Genomic DNA, 18,861 nt, shown 5'->3' with positions numbered 1-18,861 from the left:
GTGAATGACGGTGTGAAAAATCACTCCGGGGGAATAAACCCAGGCCAGACCTCCCTCCCAGAGAGCCTTTGCTCAGGGGGATCAAAGAGGTGCTCTAGGAACCTTTGCCCCAGGATGCAGGATGGGGCAGAGGAAGGAGAAGGGGGCTGCTGGGCACACACCTTGTGTGGTGGGGGCGGTTCCTTGAAGCCTTGCAGCGATGCAAGGATAGGTGCTATCCCATCTCTCACACACAGTGAGGCAAACTTGGGCCTGAGGGAAACCATCCTGCTCCAACTTTCCAGACCGGAGGTGATGTAGTGGCAGTAGGAAGGAGAGAAACGGAAGGGCTTAGGAACCGAGTCTTTTTATTTTTTTAATTTTTTTTATTTATTCATTTTAGAGAGGAGAGAGACAGAGAGGGAGAGAGAGACAGAGAGAGAAGGTGGGGAGGAGCTGAAAGCATCAATTCCTTTGACCAGGCAAGCCCAGGGTTTCGAACCGGCGACCTCAGCATTTCCAGGTCAACGCTTTATCCACTGCGCCACCACAGGTCAGGCAGGAACTGAGTCTTAGAGAGGGACGGAAGTCTGAAGCCGAAGGCCTCTAATCCCCCAGGGGACTGGCTGAATCACCTTTGGAATCACTCACCTCGTGGCTCCAGGCCTCCACCCCCAGTGGAAGTAATTCTGATTGGTTCCCCTGCCCTGTCCCTTGGTTGGCAAGTCCCCAAGCTAGATCAACCTTTCATTTTGCAGATGGGGAAAGTGACACCAGAAGGTCACTCACTTAGCAACCTGTGCGGGATGAGGGGTTGCTTGCTCGGTGGCACAGTGGCTGGGCCCAAGCAGGAGGCGGGGCAGCTGGTGCAGAGGCTGTGAGTCAGGCCACCAGCGCAGCTGTCCGGTGTTCCATATTAGAAGTGTTAGGAAAACAAAAGTAGTTTTTAAAAAGGTTTAAAAATTTCTTTGGGCCTAGATAATAGTAAACATATTTAATACTCAAAAATGAAAATAATATAAAAAGGTATATATTGGGAAGCCTAGATCACTATTTTGCTACTTATTAGTTTTATTTTTTAATTAGATTGGTTTATTTTTCTAGCGTATGTGAATGCGAAGCTAAGCAGATGTAAGTGTACTTATCTCTGCCCTCCTTTTTGCACAAACGGTAGCATGGTGCTAACGACTGTTGTGCACCTTGCTTTTCTCACTTACTATCCCTGGAGATTTCTCCATCTCAAAAATCTAGGGAAAAGTCGTCATTCTTTTCTGGAGCTGCACACTATTCCATCACAAAGATATACCACAGCTATTCAAGCAGTTTCTGGTTGCTAGCTATTTGGTTGTTTCCTGTCTTCTCTTATTTCAAAGAAGGGCACAGGAACGATCGATCCTATGCATAAGTGACTTTACACGTGGGCAAGTGCCTCTGTAGTCTATTTTGTTTCTCAATTATCTGTAATGAAGAAACAGGTTTTACTTTTCAATTTACAGTCTGTCGCAGGTGGATGATCATGTAAAATTTAATAAAAGTGAATCCCTAAAGAAGTGAATTGAAAAAAAAACCCTGCAAAATACAAGCCCAAATATTTTATTATTGGATCCAGTAGACATAAAAATTACTGTCAAATAACTATAAAGGGTGTTTGTTTGTTTTTTAACACTTGCCTGCAAATTTCTGCGTTGATCTTGCCAGAGTCATCACAGTTTGTAAATCAGCACTGGTGCATGGACCATACGTTGAGTAGCCCTGGTCTAGAACCCTCAGAAGTTAGGTCAAAGGGGAAATACCTCTGCCGTTTCGTCAGCTATTGTCAGATTCCCCTCCACAGGATGCATCACTCTGCACACCCACCTAGCTATAAATGAGAGCGCCTCTTTTCCCACGGCCTCGCCAGCAGTGTGTTATCTAATTCAGATTTTTGCTAAACTGATAGGCGAACAGAGGTGTTTCAGTCTAAGTTTTAATTTGCGTTGCTCTTATGATGAGTGAAAATAAGTGTCATTCATATCTTTATTTTTTTATTTTTTTCATTTTTCTGAAGCTGAAAAACAGGGAGAGACAGTCAGACAGACTCCCGCATGCGCCCGACCGGGATCCACCCGGCACGCCCACCAGGGGCGATGCTCTGCCCACCAGGGGGCGATGCTCTGCCCATCCTGGGCGTAGCCATGTTGCGACCAGAGCCACTCTAGTGCCTGAGGCAGAGGCCACAGAGCCATCCCCAGCGCCCGGGCCATCTTTGCTCCAATGGAGCCTTGGCTGCGGGAGGGGAAGAGAGAGACAGAGAGGAAGGAGAGGGGGAGGGGTGGAGAAGCAGATGGGCGCTTCTCCTGTGTGCCCTGGCCGGGAATCGAACCCGGGTCCTCCGCACGCTAGGCCGACGCTCTACCGCTGAGCCAACCGGCCAGGGCTCATTCATATCTTTAAACCTGGTTTGCAATTATATTCTTTTTCTACTGGATTGTTGACTGTTTTCCCCTTGAATCCCAGGAGTTATTTACATAGTAGGAATATTAGCCCCTTGTCTGTGATATGAATTGCAAATATTTTTTCCAGTTTGTTATTTGCATTTTGATTTTGCTTGATGTTGTTTATTTTGAGGTTCACGCAGAAGTTTGTGATTTCTATACGATTAAATTTGTCAGTCTTTTCTTTAATAGCTTCTAGATTTTGAGTCCATGCCAAGGTTACAAAGATTACCGCCTACATTTTCTTCTAGTATTTTGTTGGTTTTATTCTTAGCATTTAAGCTTTTATCCAGTTGGAATTTTTCCTATTATAAGGTGTGAGTTATGGATTCAAATTTATCCTTTTACAACTGGCTATTCGTTTGTCCTAGCTTCATTTTGTTAAAATCCCAAAGATATCAACTTTATTATTAAAACAGATTTTAAGCCATTTGGGATCATAATAGAAAATGCTCTATAATTTGTCAGTTTTGTGTAGAATACCATTCCAAGAGAAATTAGCTTTCAAGATATGATCTATAACTTTGCATTACAACAGCAGAATAAACTCTAACAAATAAAATATAAATTGATTTAAACAAACAAAAAACAAGGCTGTGGGGCCACTGCCAACCAGGAGGAATGTGGGAGAGATGGGTGTTGCCAAGGGAGCATGTGGTGAGATTGAATGTCTGCATTGCAGGTCTTCCCGTAGCCTGCCTCTGGGAGCGGGGACCCCGGAGGGGCCACCATGGTGCTCCTAGGACCTCTGGCTGTCATCCTGTTGCCACCCAGCCTCACCCTGCTGGTGTTTCACCTCTCCAGCTCCCAGGATGTCACCAGTGATCCCAGCAGTGGGCAGCAACTGTGTGCCCTGAGGGAACACCCCACTGTGGCCTTTGCAGGTAAGAGCCACTTCCCACTCTATTCTTTCTGCAATGACCATGTGTGAAGGACTCGGCTCAGACCTGGCAGGGTCCTTCTGGCTGCTGGAAGTCCTGGAATGACCATTTTTTTTTGTAGGGTACAGAGATTCAAAAGAAGAATGTCAGCCATGGGCAGGAGGAGTCTGATTTTTATCTCAGACAATTTATTCAGAATCTTCATTCATGTTTCTTTCTCTGGGATTTCTTTGCTAGAGAACAGGGTGTGGACACCCTGGGTGGGCTGGTTGAGGGTTGGTTGGTTGTCTCAGCTCTAGCTCTTCTGGAAACATGGGCTATATATATGCCATGGCTTCCTAGGGAGAAAAACGAAGGTGAGTCACTCCTTAAAGGTGCCCAGTGACTTCTGCAGAGCTTCTGTCTGCTCTAAGAGAGCTGCAGGGATGCCCGTCTCTGGAGTCCTGGGAACTCCCCATGAAAGGGGCCCTGGTGACTAATAACTCCTTTGTCTGTCAAGGGAGGGCATGAGCGTGTCCAATAGAAGTGTTTCCCAAACTGGGCATTTGTGACTCACTGGACATATTCTGAGGAGTTCACTAGTTCATAGTAAGAGTTTCTAAAATTAGTATATATATTTGACCGTAATCTACAAACAAAGCAAAACACAAGTACTGGAGCTTCCCGGATGTTCTCTTATGAGCTGTGAACCAGTATGGGGATCCCTGGTGGTGCTATAACCACACGGACACTTTGGGTCAATCACCTCGTCGAAGCTCACACCGATGTAGTCTCAGGGATCCCCAGGTTCTTAAGTCTGGTAAATACTTGTCCTATTTCCCCTTCACAGTAACCCTGGCGGAGAGGCGGGGCTAGGCTCTCACCTTCTTTTGCAAATGGGGGATTGAGGTGCAAAGGGTTGGAGAGACTTGTCCCAGCCTCCTGACTACTCACTCCCCAGGGGGGAGTGATCAAGCGCTCCACCCACAGGGGCCCTAGGTGGGGGGACATACACACCTGTCTGGGATTCCACACAGCCCATCAGGAGGGGCAAGATGGGAACGGGAGTGGGAAAACAAACCCATGAGTCTGAGGCTGGCATGGGGCTTGGGGGTGAGGGGCCCACATGAATAGGAGTGTGGGGGCTGTGGGTATAGAAGTGTGGGACTCCCGGCTGGCTGCTCCTGTCTCCTGTCTTGGGGAGGTTTTCCAGCTGTTTTCTCTGTGCTATCTTGTTTGAGCTGGGAGCCAGATTTTGAAGGCTTAAGTGGGTTGCAGTAAATTAGCAATGCCCTTAAGCCTACAAAAGCACACACATGCTCAGCCTTCCTATGGTTCCTGAAGTGCTGCTGGTGTCACCGAAGTTGAGGACCAAGTGGGGGACAGGAGCCGGATTCTGAAGGCTGAGGGCTGTCCCTCCTCTCATTGGGGGCTCCTGTGGCTGCTCCTAATAAAGCGTCTCTTCTCAGGGGCTTCGCCAGGGGCTGTGGGCGTGGCTGATTCTGGGGGCAGGGACAGTGGGACGGGAACGGGGACTCGCTGTCCCACAGCCGGGCTGGTCTGTGCGGGAGCAGATTGGGCGGGTGGTGACGGCAGAGATGTGGAAGAGGTGTTCCAGGAGTGCCAGGCTTCCCTGACACCGTTTTTTACCTTCACGTGTTAGTTACTTGACTTGCCACTGCACCCTCTTTCAGAATATAGGAACGAGGCGCAGGCTGACATTGGTGGTTGACGCAGAGTCACTAAGGAATTCCCTTAGATCCAGGCAAGAGGAGATGGTCTGTCATCCTAGACTGACAGTCCTGGAGAGTGGCCTCGTCTGTGCTTTTCCTCTCAGCCCTCCTAACCTAAACCACCTCGCCTCCTTTCCCATTCTGACTGACAGTTTTGGGTCTCCCTATCCATTCGCTAAATTTTTTATTGGGCCCTGCTCGACCCCAGACCCAGAGCTAGACAATGTGGGGCATCAGAGGTGAACAGGATTTCTTCTGAGTGCTCAAGTATATCTCTTGTTTCTTTAATGTCACTCCCTTTGGCCCCCTAGTGCAGTTGGTCCTGGACCAGGACTGGTGTCTGAGCACACAGTAGGGACTCAACTGATGCTGGGTGATTGACAGTCTTCTGGGTGACACTGTGTGCCAGAGAAGTTGCCATGATCCAGCCCCGCACCAGCCCCCGCCCAGCTTCCAGGATCCCCTCGTATGTTACACTTGATTTCTGACTGCTCGGTAGGCTTCCAATCCTGTGGCTTTGCGTTTCCGTCTCCCCCGACACCCGAATGATCTATGAATAACCTCTAAATACCCTAGAACAGCTGCCAGTTGCAAAAATCTGACGTTTTTCCTGTTTGGTACAGCTAAATTTTCCGCTGTGCGTTTCTTTTAAGGGGGACCCACCTGCGTTTCTCTTTGACCTGCATCTTTTTTCCTGTTGCCACAGCACGGCCTTTCTAGGCAGCAGGGAGAAGCCAATATGGAGTTAACACTGGCAGTGGTTAATCCACAAAGTGGGTAATTGAATGGACTATACATAATTAAAATCACAGGAGCGTCATGGAGAATGTCATTTTTCTCTTAAAGACGCTGTCCAAAGCCTTCGGTGCACACGGAGCTCAGACGTGCTTGGCGTTTTAAAGACAGCCTTCCCTCTGGTCCTCTTTGCCTGTTTAATCAGGGGCAGCTGGCTCCATTCCCAAAAGACTCCCCCAGGACCACCGGGCTGCACGTCTCCCCTCTCTCCTGTTCCCCTTGGCCCGTGTTGGGCCCTTCTGCATTAGGGGTGAGGGACAGAAACTGGAAAGGGTCTCTGTCTCTGCTCTTCACTTCCCTGACCCCCCCATCTCCTCATTGTCATCCTGACTCCTGCCCTGTTTCCTCTCCGTCTCCTCTCCTCCCCAAGGACTGGCCTGAGCAGAGACTGAGCTGAGAAGTCCCCGGATGGAGTTCCTCCTGGTTTGCTGCAGACCAGTCAGGCCGCCTCTTTCCCTGTTTGGCTGTTCACGTGTGGAATGCCTCTATTGGGAGGAAAGAGGGAATTAAAGTGTGACCCAGTTGCTACTGTTGGGGAGCAGCCAGTCTGATGGAGACGGGCAAACCCTTCACACACACACACACACACACACACACACCTACACACACAGAGAGAAAACACACTAGCACATTCAGAGTGACAATAACATACAATGTAAATGGAACAGAAAGGGTAGAGAAAATATGAAACATAATAAGATAGGTTGGAGAGATAATAATCTAGGAAGGCTTCCTGGAGGAAGAGGACCCTTGGCTTAGTCTCTACAGTGGAACAATCTCCTACCAGGATTTCTGAGAGTGGCCTTGAAGTCAGCTAAAAACCCAGCTTACCTGACTCTAGATCTATTCCCTATACCACAAATGTCATTGTAACTGCATGACCAGAGTTGCCAACTTATAGTCACCAGCTGGGGGCAGAGGCAGACCCAAGGGGTTAGCTTCATTTTGTTGCAGAATTTCTTTCTTCTTCTTCTTCTTTTTAAATTATGCATATCACAATTTTCTGAAAAACATCCAACTCGCAAAACCTCCAGTTCTCCAGCGAGCGATTAAGTGTTTGCCTGTCGTGCAGAAATGAAGGGCTGCTTTTACTCTATAGTGGAGGGATAATGAGCAATGATTTATTTCCCTTGGATTACACATACGCACACACACTCCTTTGGGCCTCCTGTGAGCTGATCGCTAATGTGCTGTGGGGAGAAAGCTCAAGGCCTCACATTCCTCCCTCATCTTTCCCCCCACCAGCATGAATGTTCCTCTGCTCAAGGCTCCCTCTGTCCCTCCGGTCAGTTCCCTTCCATCCGTGAGGCAGGGGTGAGGGGGAGCTGTTAAGGGGCCATGCGCCAAGGTGGGAGAAGCTGATCTCCACAGAAGGGAAACAAGGAGTCAGCTGGGTACTGTTCCCCAAGTACCCTCCCCACTCCGCTGCCCATCCACCCAGAGACTGCAGGTCTCTCCCCTGCCCACCCAATGCCCGGGAAAGGCTTTGGCCTTGGCTGAGACAGGGATGGACACTGACCAAGCACTCTCTGTGGAGCCTCGTCTGATATCCTGATTCTTTTTTGTACAGCAGGGATTTGAGAATTAGTTGTACATTCATTCAAACACTGCCAGGTGCTGGAGATCCAAGAAGCAAGATCTTCCCTATTCCCCAGGACAAAGCACTGGGACAGACACTCAGAGAGAGGAGAGCTTTGAATGACAGTAAAGTAGGGGTCTATGGGAGCCCCTCATTCTGGCTTGGGGAAGTCACAGGAGGCTTCTTGGAGGAAGTGGGTGGGGATGGGGGTGAACAGAAACCGTTCCATTGAAGGAGAACGGAAGTGCCAAAGTTTGCAGGCTCTTGTGGAATAGGTACAGAGAAGTGCACTGCGTTCTCGCTGAGTGTGCTGGGGAGGAGTCTGGGGTGGCGTGGGGGGAGATGAAGCGTCCCTCTCTCCATGGGTCACTACATAGTGATGTGCCAGGCTCCTGAGCTGGAGGACAGTGCAGTCAGAACCTGAAGGCCTTCACAGGAACTGGGACTTTTTCTCAGGGCAACAGGGAGCTTTTGAAGGGCTCCAAGCTGGAGAGTGACACAGCCAGATTTGCATTTTAGAACGATCACTCTGGTTGTCTCAAGGGAAAGGGACCGGAAGAGCAGGAGCGGAAATCAGGCCAGTTAGGAGGCTGTTGCCACCAGTCTAGGCAAGAGATGCTGGTGGCTTGGGTGGAGGGTTGGGGAGCAGAGGGCAAGATGGACAGATTTCAGAGACAGCTGGATGTACAACAGTCAGGATTTGCCAGCGTGTTTGATGCAGCTAGTGAGGATCTGGGGGAGTCAGGGAGGATCACAGGTCTCCCTTTGGGCAGCTGGGGGCAGGTGGAGCCTTTCTTTGAGCTAGGGAACATAGTAGGGACAGCGACACCCCCATCCCCACCCCACAGCTGGCTGCTCACAGGCCTCCTCGCACCCCCCCCTCACCATACCCTGACTGCAGCCTGACTGCAGCCCTTCTCTTCCCCTGCCCCATGCTGGTGCAGCTGGGAGCCCCTGGTCCAACAGTAACTGAATGTTTGCCTCTCCCTCCCCCAGACCTGAAGCCTTGGGTCTCTAACTTCACCTACCCCGGAGCCCAGGATTTCTCCCAGCTAGCTCTGGATCCCTCCAGGAACCAGCTCATCGTGGGAGCCAGGTAATGAGGTGCAGGAGGGTTGGGGCCAGGAGTGTGGGTGCTTAGAATTGGGTGGAGGGAATATTATCTGGGATGAGCCTAATGTGGGCATTCCCGTGTGCTGAGCCCCTGTTCCCCTCTTCCAGGCCTTCTCTGGGTCTGAATCTGTGTCCCACAGAAGGAAGCATTTGGGGTTGGGGGTGGAGAAGTGACTTCTAGACCTCCGGATCTCAGCAAGCCTCACTGGCTGCAGTTACTGACAGCAGGGTGTCTGCAAGCCACCTCCTACCCTCCCCCCTCCCTGCCATGCTGCCCGGACCAGCCTGGCATCCTCCCCACGGAGAAGGTGCCCCGGAGCCCCCTGCTGGCCAGCTAGCCACCTGCACCTGGGACACAGGGACACAGGCCCCGCGCTTCTTTTATGCAGAACCTCCCTTTGCCTGACCTTTAGGCCCATGTTCAGGTCCAGTATCCAAAGGATAATATGCTCTAGGGAGGGCTTGTGGGGACTAAATGGGGTGAAGTAGGAGGAGATAATTCTCATAAAATCATAGACCATCAGCTCTGGTAGGGAAGGGAGCTTAAAGGTGGTCGATTCCAGTGGGTCTCAAAGAATGGACCAGCCTCACCAGCAACATCTGGGAACTTGCTAGAAACACAAATCCTGGGGCTCCACCCCGGACCTGCTGAATCAGAAACTCCCGGAGTCGGCCCAGCCACCTGCATTTCAGCAGCCCCTCCAAGTGAGTCCAGTGCACACTCAGGCTTGAGAATCGCTGGTCTAATCCAGCTGCCTTTGATTTAAACATGAAGAGGCTGAGAGAGGCCTGAAGAGGGGAAGGGGCCTCCTCAAGATAATATATGCAGAGGACAGCAGTTTTGAGGCCGGAACCGAGTCTAGAGTTTGTGCTGCCAGTCGGTGTCATCTCCTCCTACGCAGTGCTGCTTGCAGCTGCTCCCCACCCCCGGAGGCCCCGATTCTTTGGATCTAGGGTTGGCAGACGGTAGCTACTAGGTTGGAAGGCCCCGATTCTTTGGATCTAGGGTTGGCAGACGGTAGCTACTAGGTTGGACACCTCCAGGCTACACCAGGTAGCTGACCATCCTTGATCTTTGGGCTTTCCTGAGTGTCCCCACCCCCTCACTGCCATGGAAAAAGGAGGCAAGACAAAGACAGCACTCTGGTCCCGGGCGGATGAGTTGCAGTCTTGTTCTGACTGAGCTTCACCTTTCAGCCTCAGTTTCATTATCTGGAAGGTCTGGGTTACGGTCTGTGCTGCCAACCTCACAGCACTGTGTGAAGCTGAGCCGAAAGCATTTTATTTTTAGTTTTTTATTTTTCAATTAAGTACATTGCATCAGTAGTATGTGTTCTGGTATGACACCCAGAGAGTACAAAACAGTGTACCATGAAAAGCGGGGCCACCCCTCCGCACTCCAAGCGGAACCCCTCCTCGGAGACACGCCCTGTGGTGGGGCTGTGTGTCCTCCCAGCGGTAATGTGTACATACGCGGGTCTACAAGAATCTGAACTTAATTTTCTCAACTAAGAGAATAATTGTTTCACTTTTTATTTTGAGATGAATGCAGATCTACACACAGTTGTAAGAAATAAGACCGAGAGATCCAACCCATGTACCTGCCATCCCATTTCCCTTCATAGTAACACCTTGCATACATAGTACGTTATAGTCAGGAAGCTGATATTGATAAAGTCCTTCCACCTTATTCAGATTCCACCCATTTTGCGTTTGCACTTAAAGAAGTCCTGATATCTGGCTCTGAACCTCGTGGAAGCATTTAAAAGCTGAATGCGTTCTGTGCCTGCCACATGCCAAGCACCATCTTAGGTACCATTTATATAGCGGAGCATCTAAAACATGTGGTCAGTCAGGCATGTAATAAGTCATCTAATCTTCACAATAACACCAGGAACTGTGGCCCGAGAGTAGCCCCATTGTATGGACCAGTAAACAGATGCTCAGAAGACTAGGTCCCCGGCCTGTGGCCACACTGCTCTTCCGGATCCAATCAGGGGCTTCCCCCACATCGAGGGACACCTATCTTTTCCTGAGTACTTGGGCCTGGCTATGCCCTCGGGGAAATCGGTCCTGGACTTGGCCCCTTGCACCTCTTGGAGCAAATGAAGTGGGTCCTTAGCTTCTTTTTTCTCTCCTTTTCTCTAGATCATTTACCTTCCCTTCTTCCTGTCAGATTTTCCTCTTCTTTCTAACCCCTGGGCCTCTGGAATTGAGGCTGGGGGCCATTTTTTATTCATTTACACCCCTCCCTTGTTTCATAAGAGATTTAGGGCGGGTCAGGCTACAGAGATTGCTCTCTGTTCTTATCTCTCAGAAGAGCAAACTGCAATGTTGTGTTGAATGACTTTTGATGGAATAAAAATAAATTTTTAAAAAATGCAGTGTTTCCCCTAATTCTTTAAAGCTGTGGCCAGATGCCTGTGTTACCTGAGCGGACAGCTGGGGCAGACATAGCTGGAGCCCATCTGTCCCCGGGCCGGGTGGGTGGGGGTGGGGAAGGACGGCAGAAGGCCGGAGCCGAGGTCGTGGGCGAGGCCCGCCAGGACAGCAGAGAAGCGGAGTGGGGTCTGGGCCAGGAGCCAGCGCTGGAGAAGAGGCGTCCCAGCCCGCGCTGTCTCCCTGGGGCCTGGCGCGCTGGGTGGAGCCCCTCCTCCTTCTGGCCTGCACCACAGCCTTCTCCTCATTCCTCTTCTCAGCACAGCCGAGGTGGGCCAGAACTTTCCAAAGCAATGCTTTCTAAAAACTTCAGGAATGAAAAGAGGAATGACCAAAGGAAGATGTAAGAAGGAAAGAAAGCGCTTAGGGAAAACCAAGATTTTACATCTGCTTGACATTTAATAAAGCATTTTAACACACATCACCCCCTCCCCCTGTCTCCACCGCCCCGCGCAGCAGGAAGGCAGGAAGGCAGGAAGCCGGCAGCTCCCCTCTGCGCTGCGAGCGCCGCGCTGCTCCCTAGAAGGCCCTGCCAGCGGCTGAGCTGTTCTCCACCCGCCTCCGCTGCAGGGCCCACCCTGTGACCCTGCAGTCACTGTCGTGCTTCTGCCACCTACAAGTCCCTGCGTGGTGGCCTCGTGGCTCCAGAGTCTACACTCTCAGTGCTCAGCTGATAGTGATAATAGTATTATCATCACTGTTATTTAAGGTTTTTATTTTTAATTCATACTTTTTTTTAAGAGTAGTTTTAGGTTCACAGAAAAATTAATGGGAAGGTACAGAGGGTTCCCATGTACCTCTGCCCCAGACGTGCAGTTTCCCCCACCAGAGTGGTACGTTTGTTACAATCGCTGAACCTGCATTGACACATCATTATCATCCAAAGTGCATAGACTGTGTTATGGTTCACTTTTTTTTATTTTTTTATTTTTTTATTTTTAACGTTATTAATTTTTTTATATATGCCACATCTTCTTTATCCAGTCTTCTATTTTTTTTACAGTGATTAAAGCCTTTAAGCAAAGTCTTTCCCCCTTTTGCCAACTTCTATTATGAATCTACCTTTGCCACCCAGTTTAGTGTATCCCAAGGTTCTCTTTACCACACCACAGTCACAGAGCTCCAGGGAAAAGCAACCTGGTCTCATCTCTCCAGGCAGAGGAGAACAGAAGCTCCATCTCCACACATGCTGCAGATGGCTTTTCCAGTCTACCTAAATCATTACCAGCTAGAAGCAGTGGTCATTGGGACATGGTTCACTTTTGGTGCTATACATCTGTGGGTTTGGACAAACTTATAATGCTATGTACCCATTATTATGGTGTCATACAGAGGATTCTTACTGCCCTGAAAATCTTCCGTGCTCTGCCTATTTGTCCCTCCCTCCCCGCCACCAACCCCTGGTGACCACTGAGCCTTCTACTGCCTCTTAGTTGTGCCTTTTCCAGAATGTCATATAATTGGAATCATACAGGATATAGCCTTTTCAGATTGGCTTCTTTCACTTAATAATATGCATTTAAGGTCCCTCTCTGTCTTTTTATGGCTTTATAGCTCATTTCTTTTTAATACTGAATAATATACTATTGTCTGGATGGACCACAGGTTATTTATCTATTCACTTACTGAAGGACATCATTGTTGCTTCCAAGTTGGGCAATTATGAATAAAGCTGCTATAAACATCTGTGGGCAGTTTTTTGTGTGGATATCAGCTTCCTTATTTAAGGTTTCTGAGCAGCAGGCTGATACGATGAAAGTGGTGTTTGAGGACTTTGAGTCTGGCAGCCCTGTGCCGGCTAGACTGCGGGGGAGGGGAAGTGTGAAGAGGCAGAGGGGGCAATCTGGGCAAGAGGAGTCAGGCTAGTCCAGGGTGGTGGCATAGAGAAGTCGTGACCATTGTCGCTTATTGCAGAAAGGACCGCGGGACTTGAGAAGCAGACAGGACTGCAGGGGGCTGGGCATGGAGCCGGGCAAGATGGCTAGCCTGTTTGAAGAGGGGAGTGGGTCAGAGAGGGAGGTGAGGGAAGGAAGGTAGCCTGTCTGGGCCCCTGAAAGAGCTCCAGAACGCTTTAAGTTGAATAGAAACAGGCTCCACAGTTGGGAAAGTGGTGGGAGCTTCTCCCTGGACTTGCCAGGATGGCTGATGTGGGCTTTGGGAGTAGACAGTCTGGGTTTTAACTCCTCCTCCTACTATCTCTGGGTTTTAACTCCTCCTTGGGCCATTTACCCAACCTGTTTCCTCATCTGTAAAATGGACTTTTTTCCTCTCTACTCTTGGGGCTGCAGTGAAGATAAAATGAGCTACGGGAGGTAGAGCTCTCCTTGGGGGTCAGCTTACCAAAGCCCCTGTGTGGTCAGCGCCTCGTCCTGACCCCCGTGAGGCAGGAGCCAGCTGTTCCCTGGGGACCTGTCTGCAGAACTGGCTGACTCACGATTTCCGTTTCTGTTTCCACAGGAACTACCTCTTCAGGCTCAGCCTTGCCAATGTCTCCCTCCTTCAGGTACATTCGCTTCCCTTCCCTTCCTTGTCATTTCCCTGGTATTTGGGACCCTGACTGGGGCGGCACAAGGAGCAAGATTTGAAACATAACCCCTAAGGTTGAAAATAGAAGCCCCAGGCTCTTATCACTGGCCGTGGGCCATCGCTGGCTACGGAGGTAACCTCTGGGAAAGTATTTGGAAGTGGGGTGCGGCCACCTAAGCATGGAGGCACACACAGGGCTCCTTCCTGTGCCGTGGAGGAAAAGAGCATCAGAAGTAGGGTGGCCTACTGTTCCTGCTTCCTGGGACCGAGGAGCCTCAGGATGCAGGACTTGTGGTGCTACAGCCAGGACAGTCCTAGGAAAACTAGAATAGTTGGTCTTTCTAAGTCTGGCGCCTAAATCCACAGGGGGATCTCTGAGTTTGGGTCTCAAGGGACAGGCTGTCCCTGATTCCTTTCTGAGCCTGGCCTGTCAGTGATTCCCTTCTCACACAGAATTTTCACTGAGCTGTGACTTATTTATTATCTACTGCTAAGAAGGACTCCCAAGCACAATTCCCTAAGTGCTTTGGGAGGCATTTTAATAGGACTTCTTGATCCAGGATATTTATCCCAGATTGAAAAACAGATACCACACCATCTCTGCACAGGGCAAATATTCCAAAGAAAGGAAGGCTATCTCTTTATTCAAGGAGAGGGAGCCTCAGTCCGCGTGTCCAGGGGGCTTGCTGGTCTCCCAGCGATCAAGCACTCATCGAGCACTTACGGTGTATCTGAATTGAGCTGGGTCAGTAAGACAAGCAGAGTCTCTGACCCCCCAGTATACCCAAGAAAAGTAGATGATGATGATGGCTATAACAAACTAGAGAATGGTACAATGAGCTGGTCGGGCGCTGGGCTGTTTGGTATACAGTGTCACTTCAAAGGTCAGTTAGGGAAGGGGATACCTCCTTGGTGACCTGGTGTGACATTCTGGTCTGGTATCTTCTAGCTTCTCCTGGTTCTCCTACCAGGAGCCAATGCAGCTGATTTCCAGGGGGGAGATTTAAGGGAGTAGAGCAGGTGTGCCCATCAGAAGAAACTAGAAAAAATTGAAAGGAAATGCCACTCAGCCATTTATTGGTCTGTCTGCTCTCCATACCCTTGCTGCCATCTTGCCTATCCATCCATCTAACCACCTCTCAGGACACTTTATTGGATATATGCTTAAAGCCTAGGTCCAGTCCTGGCATGATGCCAGGCACTTAAGAACCAAAGGTGAATCAGGATCCATCCTTATCTCAAGGAGCAGGCATGTAAGAGATCATAGATGATTCCTTTTCCTGGATGAGACCCAGAGGGCAAGGTCCCGGAGCTGGGCTGGAGCAATGCAGAGGAAGTCCCGAAAGGCAGCAGCATCCTGGGGCCTGTCAGCTCCATCACAGCAGCCCACCCAGAGCCTAGTGTTCTCTTGGCATCCACAGAGAATGAAGCCAAGATGACTAACCCAGCAGGTCAGGGTCTGGGGGAGGCCGGTGCAGAGGTGGCTCACAGTGGTGGAGAGGAAGTGGATTCCGGGGTGCTGTCCTCAGCTCAGGCGGTTGGCTTCCATGCCTCTTCTGGGAAGAATAAAGTTGCTAAAGTGGGGAAAGAAAGGCAGGTGCACAAAATAATGGCACTGCTGTGGGAAGGCTGCAGGGAGGGGTACATGCGGGGTGTAGTGGTGGCCCAGAGACCCGGCTCAACAGGGTCTGCCAAGGCTCCCAGAGAGCTGCCCTTGGGCTGGAGCTTGAAGGATGGGGGTTTGCCAGGCAGCTGAGGAGACACAGACATGTGAAATAGCGTGGAGCACTGAGGGGCCCAGTGTGGCAGGAGCACGGAGTGTGAGTGGGACAAGGGTGGGAGATGAGGTCCAGAGAAAAAGAGAGAGGCTGCATCACAGAGGGTCTTCATTGCCGAGCAGAGAAGTCCATATTTTATTTTGAAGTTATTGGGGGCTCCTTAAAGGGTTTAAAGCAGAGAAGTAGCATAAATAGATTTGGTGTTTTGCTCACCTGGCCCATTGCAAAGAATGGATTAGTAGAGAAACCAGTTAAGTGACAATTGCAATAGTCCAGGCTAGTGATGCAGAGAGTTGAATTAAGGCAGCAAAGTGGGGATGGAGGGAAAGAGAGGAAGAGACCTTCAGGCGGCAAATCACACAGGGAGACATAGTACCAGAGAGCACCGGGCACACTGTCTCTTGCATGAAGGTGACCCCTGGAGTTGGGGAGGCTGGCAGCCCTGGAGAGCTTAGGAAGGCTTGGCCCACACTGGTGCCGTGCAGGTTTCTGGCTTCACAGCCGAGTAGCATAGAGCGGGATGGGAACAGAGCTAGCCTGACTCTTGGCAGTGTTTCTCCCACGGCTGCTCACTGAAATCACTGAAGGAGCTTTAAGAACACTGATGCCTGGGTCCCACACTCAGAGATTCTGACTTAATTGGTCTGGGGTCCAGCCAGGCACTTGGCTTTTTTTTTTTTTTTTTTTTGTATTTTTCTGAAGCCGGAAACGGGAGAGACAGTCAGACAGACTCCCGCATGCACCCGACCGGGATCCACCCGGCACGTCCACCAGGGGGCGACGCTCTGCCCACCAGGGGGCGATGCTCTGCCCCTCCGGGGCGTCTCCATGTTGCGACCAGAGCCACTCCAGCGCCTGGGGCAGAGGCCAAGGAGCCATCCCCAGCGCCCGGGCCATCTTTGCTCCAATGGAGCCTCGGCTGCGGGAGGGGAAGAGAGAGACAGAGAGGAAGGAGAGGGGGAGGGGTGGAGAAGCAGATGGGCGCTTCTCCTGTGTGCCCTGGCCGGGAATCGAACCCGGGACTTCTGCACACCAGGCCGACGCTCTACCACTGAGCCAACCGGCCAGGGCCGCACTTGGGTTTTTAAAAGCTCCCTCGTGATTCTAATATGCAGCCAGATTTAGGAGCCAATGCGCTAAGAAGTCCTTTTCTGTAGATCAGGGGTCCCCAAACTTTTTACACAGGGGGCCAGTTCACTGTCCCTCAGACCGTTGGAGGGCCGGACTATAAAAAAGACTATGAACAAATCCCTAGGTACACTGCACATATCTTATTTTAAAGTAAAAAAACAGCCCTGGCCGGTTGGCTCAGAGGTAGAGCGTCGGCCTAGCATGCGGAGGACCCGGGTTCGATTCCCGGCCAGGGCACACAGGAGAAGCGCCCATTTGCTTCTCCACCCCTCTGCCACGCCTTCCTCTCTGTCTCTCTCTTCCCCTCCCGCAGCCAAGGCTCCATTGGAGCAAAGATGGCCCGGGCTCTGGGGATGGCTCTGTGGCCTCTGCCTCAGGCGCTAGACTGGCTCTGGTCGCAACATGGCGACGCTCAGGATGGGCAGAGCATCGCCCCCTGGTGGGCAGAGCGTCGCCCCCTGGTGGGCGTGCCGGGTGGATCCCGGTTGGGCGCATGCGGGAGTCTGTCTGACTATCTCTCCCTGTTTCCAGCTTCAGAAAAATGCAAAAAAAAGTAAAAAAACAAAACGGGAACAAATACAATATTTAAAATAAAGAACAAGTAAATTTAAATCAACAAACTGACCAGTATTTCAATGGGAACTATGCTCCTCTCACTGACCACCAATGAAAGAGGTGCCCCTTCCGGAAGTGCAGCGGGGGCCGGATAAATGGCCTCGGCGGGCCGTAGTTTGGGGACCCCTGCTGTAGATGCTGCCCAACTGGTCTGGCTTCAGCAGGTGTCCTTGACAGCTGGCTCTCATTTCCAGGTCTATATCTTATCACAGTGGTAGTCAACCTGGTCCCTACTGCCCACTAGTGGGCGTTCCAGCTTTCATGGTGGGCGGTAGCAGAGCAACCAAAGTATAAATAAAAGATAGATTTAACTATAGTAAGGTGTTTTATAAAGATTTATTCTGCCAAACTTAGTGAAAATCCGACATAAAGTACTTGGTAAGTAATTATTATTATATGCTTTAACTTGCTGTAACTCTGCTTTATCAATTTTATAAAGTAAAGTTACTTCCCTACTTTATAAATCACCATTACTGTGGAACCGGTGGGCAGTTAAAAAATTTTACTACTAACAGAGATACAAAAATGGATGGTAGGTATAAAAAGGTTCACTACCCCTGAATGATCAGATATCAGGATCCTCCAGCTTGATGGCGAGATCTGGCATTTGGTTCATCCAACTCCATGTCTATCTCAGCCATGGGAAAATCTCTTAGACGAGCCCCATAACCCATGCTTGGGGGTTCTGTGAAGGACTCTACAAACCAGAATTGGTTTTACCACCTTTTCAGGTTGTATTTTTGGGACCTGACCTCTGGAGTTCAGACTAAATCCTTTGTAATGAAACTAAGGAGAGGAAAAAAATATATTTCGTGTCCGTGTCCGCTCCAGAGGGTGTTGGGCAGAGAACGAGGGAGAAGTTGGAGTGGGCTGTCTAGCCCTCCCTTGCAGAGGCTGGCGGCAGACCTCAGCTTCCGGTCAGCAGGCCTGGTGAGAAAGTCCTAACCTTTAACCACAAGAGCCAGACTTCAGTGAGCACCCTTCCATTGCCCTATCTGAGACTTCCAGTCCCTGCTTAGAAACTTCTAGTCCTCAATATCTGCTGTCAAAAGTATCTCACAGCAAACAAGTGCTAGCAATGAGCTGCAGCACTATGCTCCCAGGAGGAGGCGGGGCCCTGGCCCCCAAGCCCAGCCCAGCTCCCTTTACACTCCACACCGCCCGGGTCACGCATGACTGCAACGTCAGTCTCTATTACAGTTCACAGGTCCTCCCACGGGACCATCCACGGGCCTCAGAGGATGATTTAACCAAACTACTCAGTCCTGTATTGATAGTTTAATTAACATCCTATAAAGAAAAATCTAAATGCAAACAGTTCGTGCAACCCAGTGTCCATTAAAAGGACTGAGTACCTAACCCTTATTAAACAATTTATGTAAACTACAGCTCCTTAAGGAAAATCGAAACATGCAGTCTCCTCTGGATTCTCTGAGCACTAATGGAGGGGAGGAGGGGCAAAGTGTGTACACACACACACACACACACACACACACAAACACACATGCACATGTTTGTGGAGGGGAAGGGGAAATCGAATCACCTTCCTGTGTTATAAATATTATCAGTATTATCAGTGTAACAATAAACTAGTTTTGGGGAAGAAAAAGTGGCAAGTGGTCAACAGTGGGGGCTGTTGCATGATGTTGGATTTGGCAATTCGGAGCTGATGAGCAACCGGAGGATGACCGGGCCGGAGGTCTAAGTGCAATGGGTTTCTGGTCCTGGGCTGCCAGATGTCCCGCCAGTGCAGCAATGGGGACTGTAATGCGCATATGCATCAGGGCGCATGTGGGGCTTTGCTTGGGCCTGGGCAGGCTGTGGAGGTGAGGCTGATTC

At 50.3% G+C, this 18,861-nt stretch overlaps 1 protein-coding gene across 2 annotated transcripts in view; it reads left to right on the top strand.

The window, feature by feature from the left end:
* Positions 1 to 18,861, top strand: part of SEMA5B (semaphorin 5B) — a 133,333-nt gene that overhangs the window by 84,215 nt on the left and 30,257 nt on the right. For both annotated transcript variants that reach the window (XM_066347393.1, XM_066347392.1), the window contains exons 2-4: positions 3,136 to 3,337; positions 8,417 to 8,516; positions 13,430 to 13,475. In XM_066347393.1, coding sequence (XP_066203490.1) covers positions 3,184 to 3,337; positions 8,417 to 8,516; positions 13,430 to 13,475 — 300 coding nt within the window. In that variant the 5' untranslated portion in view covers positions 3,136 to 3,183. The remainder of the gene's footprint in view (positions 1 to 3,135; positions 3,338 to 8,416; positions 8,517 to 13,429; positions 13,476 to 18,861) is intronic.

This window comes from Saccopteryx leptura, chromosome 8 (genome assembly GCF_036850995.1).
Source record: "Saccopteryx leptura isolate mSacLep1 chromosome 8, mSacLep1_pri_phased_curated, whole genome shotgun sequence".
Lineage (NCBI taxonomy): Eukaryota > Metazoa > Chordata > Mammalia > Chiroptera > Emballonuridae > Saccopteryx > Saccopteryx leptura.
Note: the sequence above shows the minus strand (reverse complement) of the source record. Positions and strands in the feature narration are given on the sequence as shown.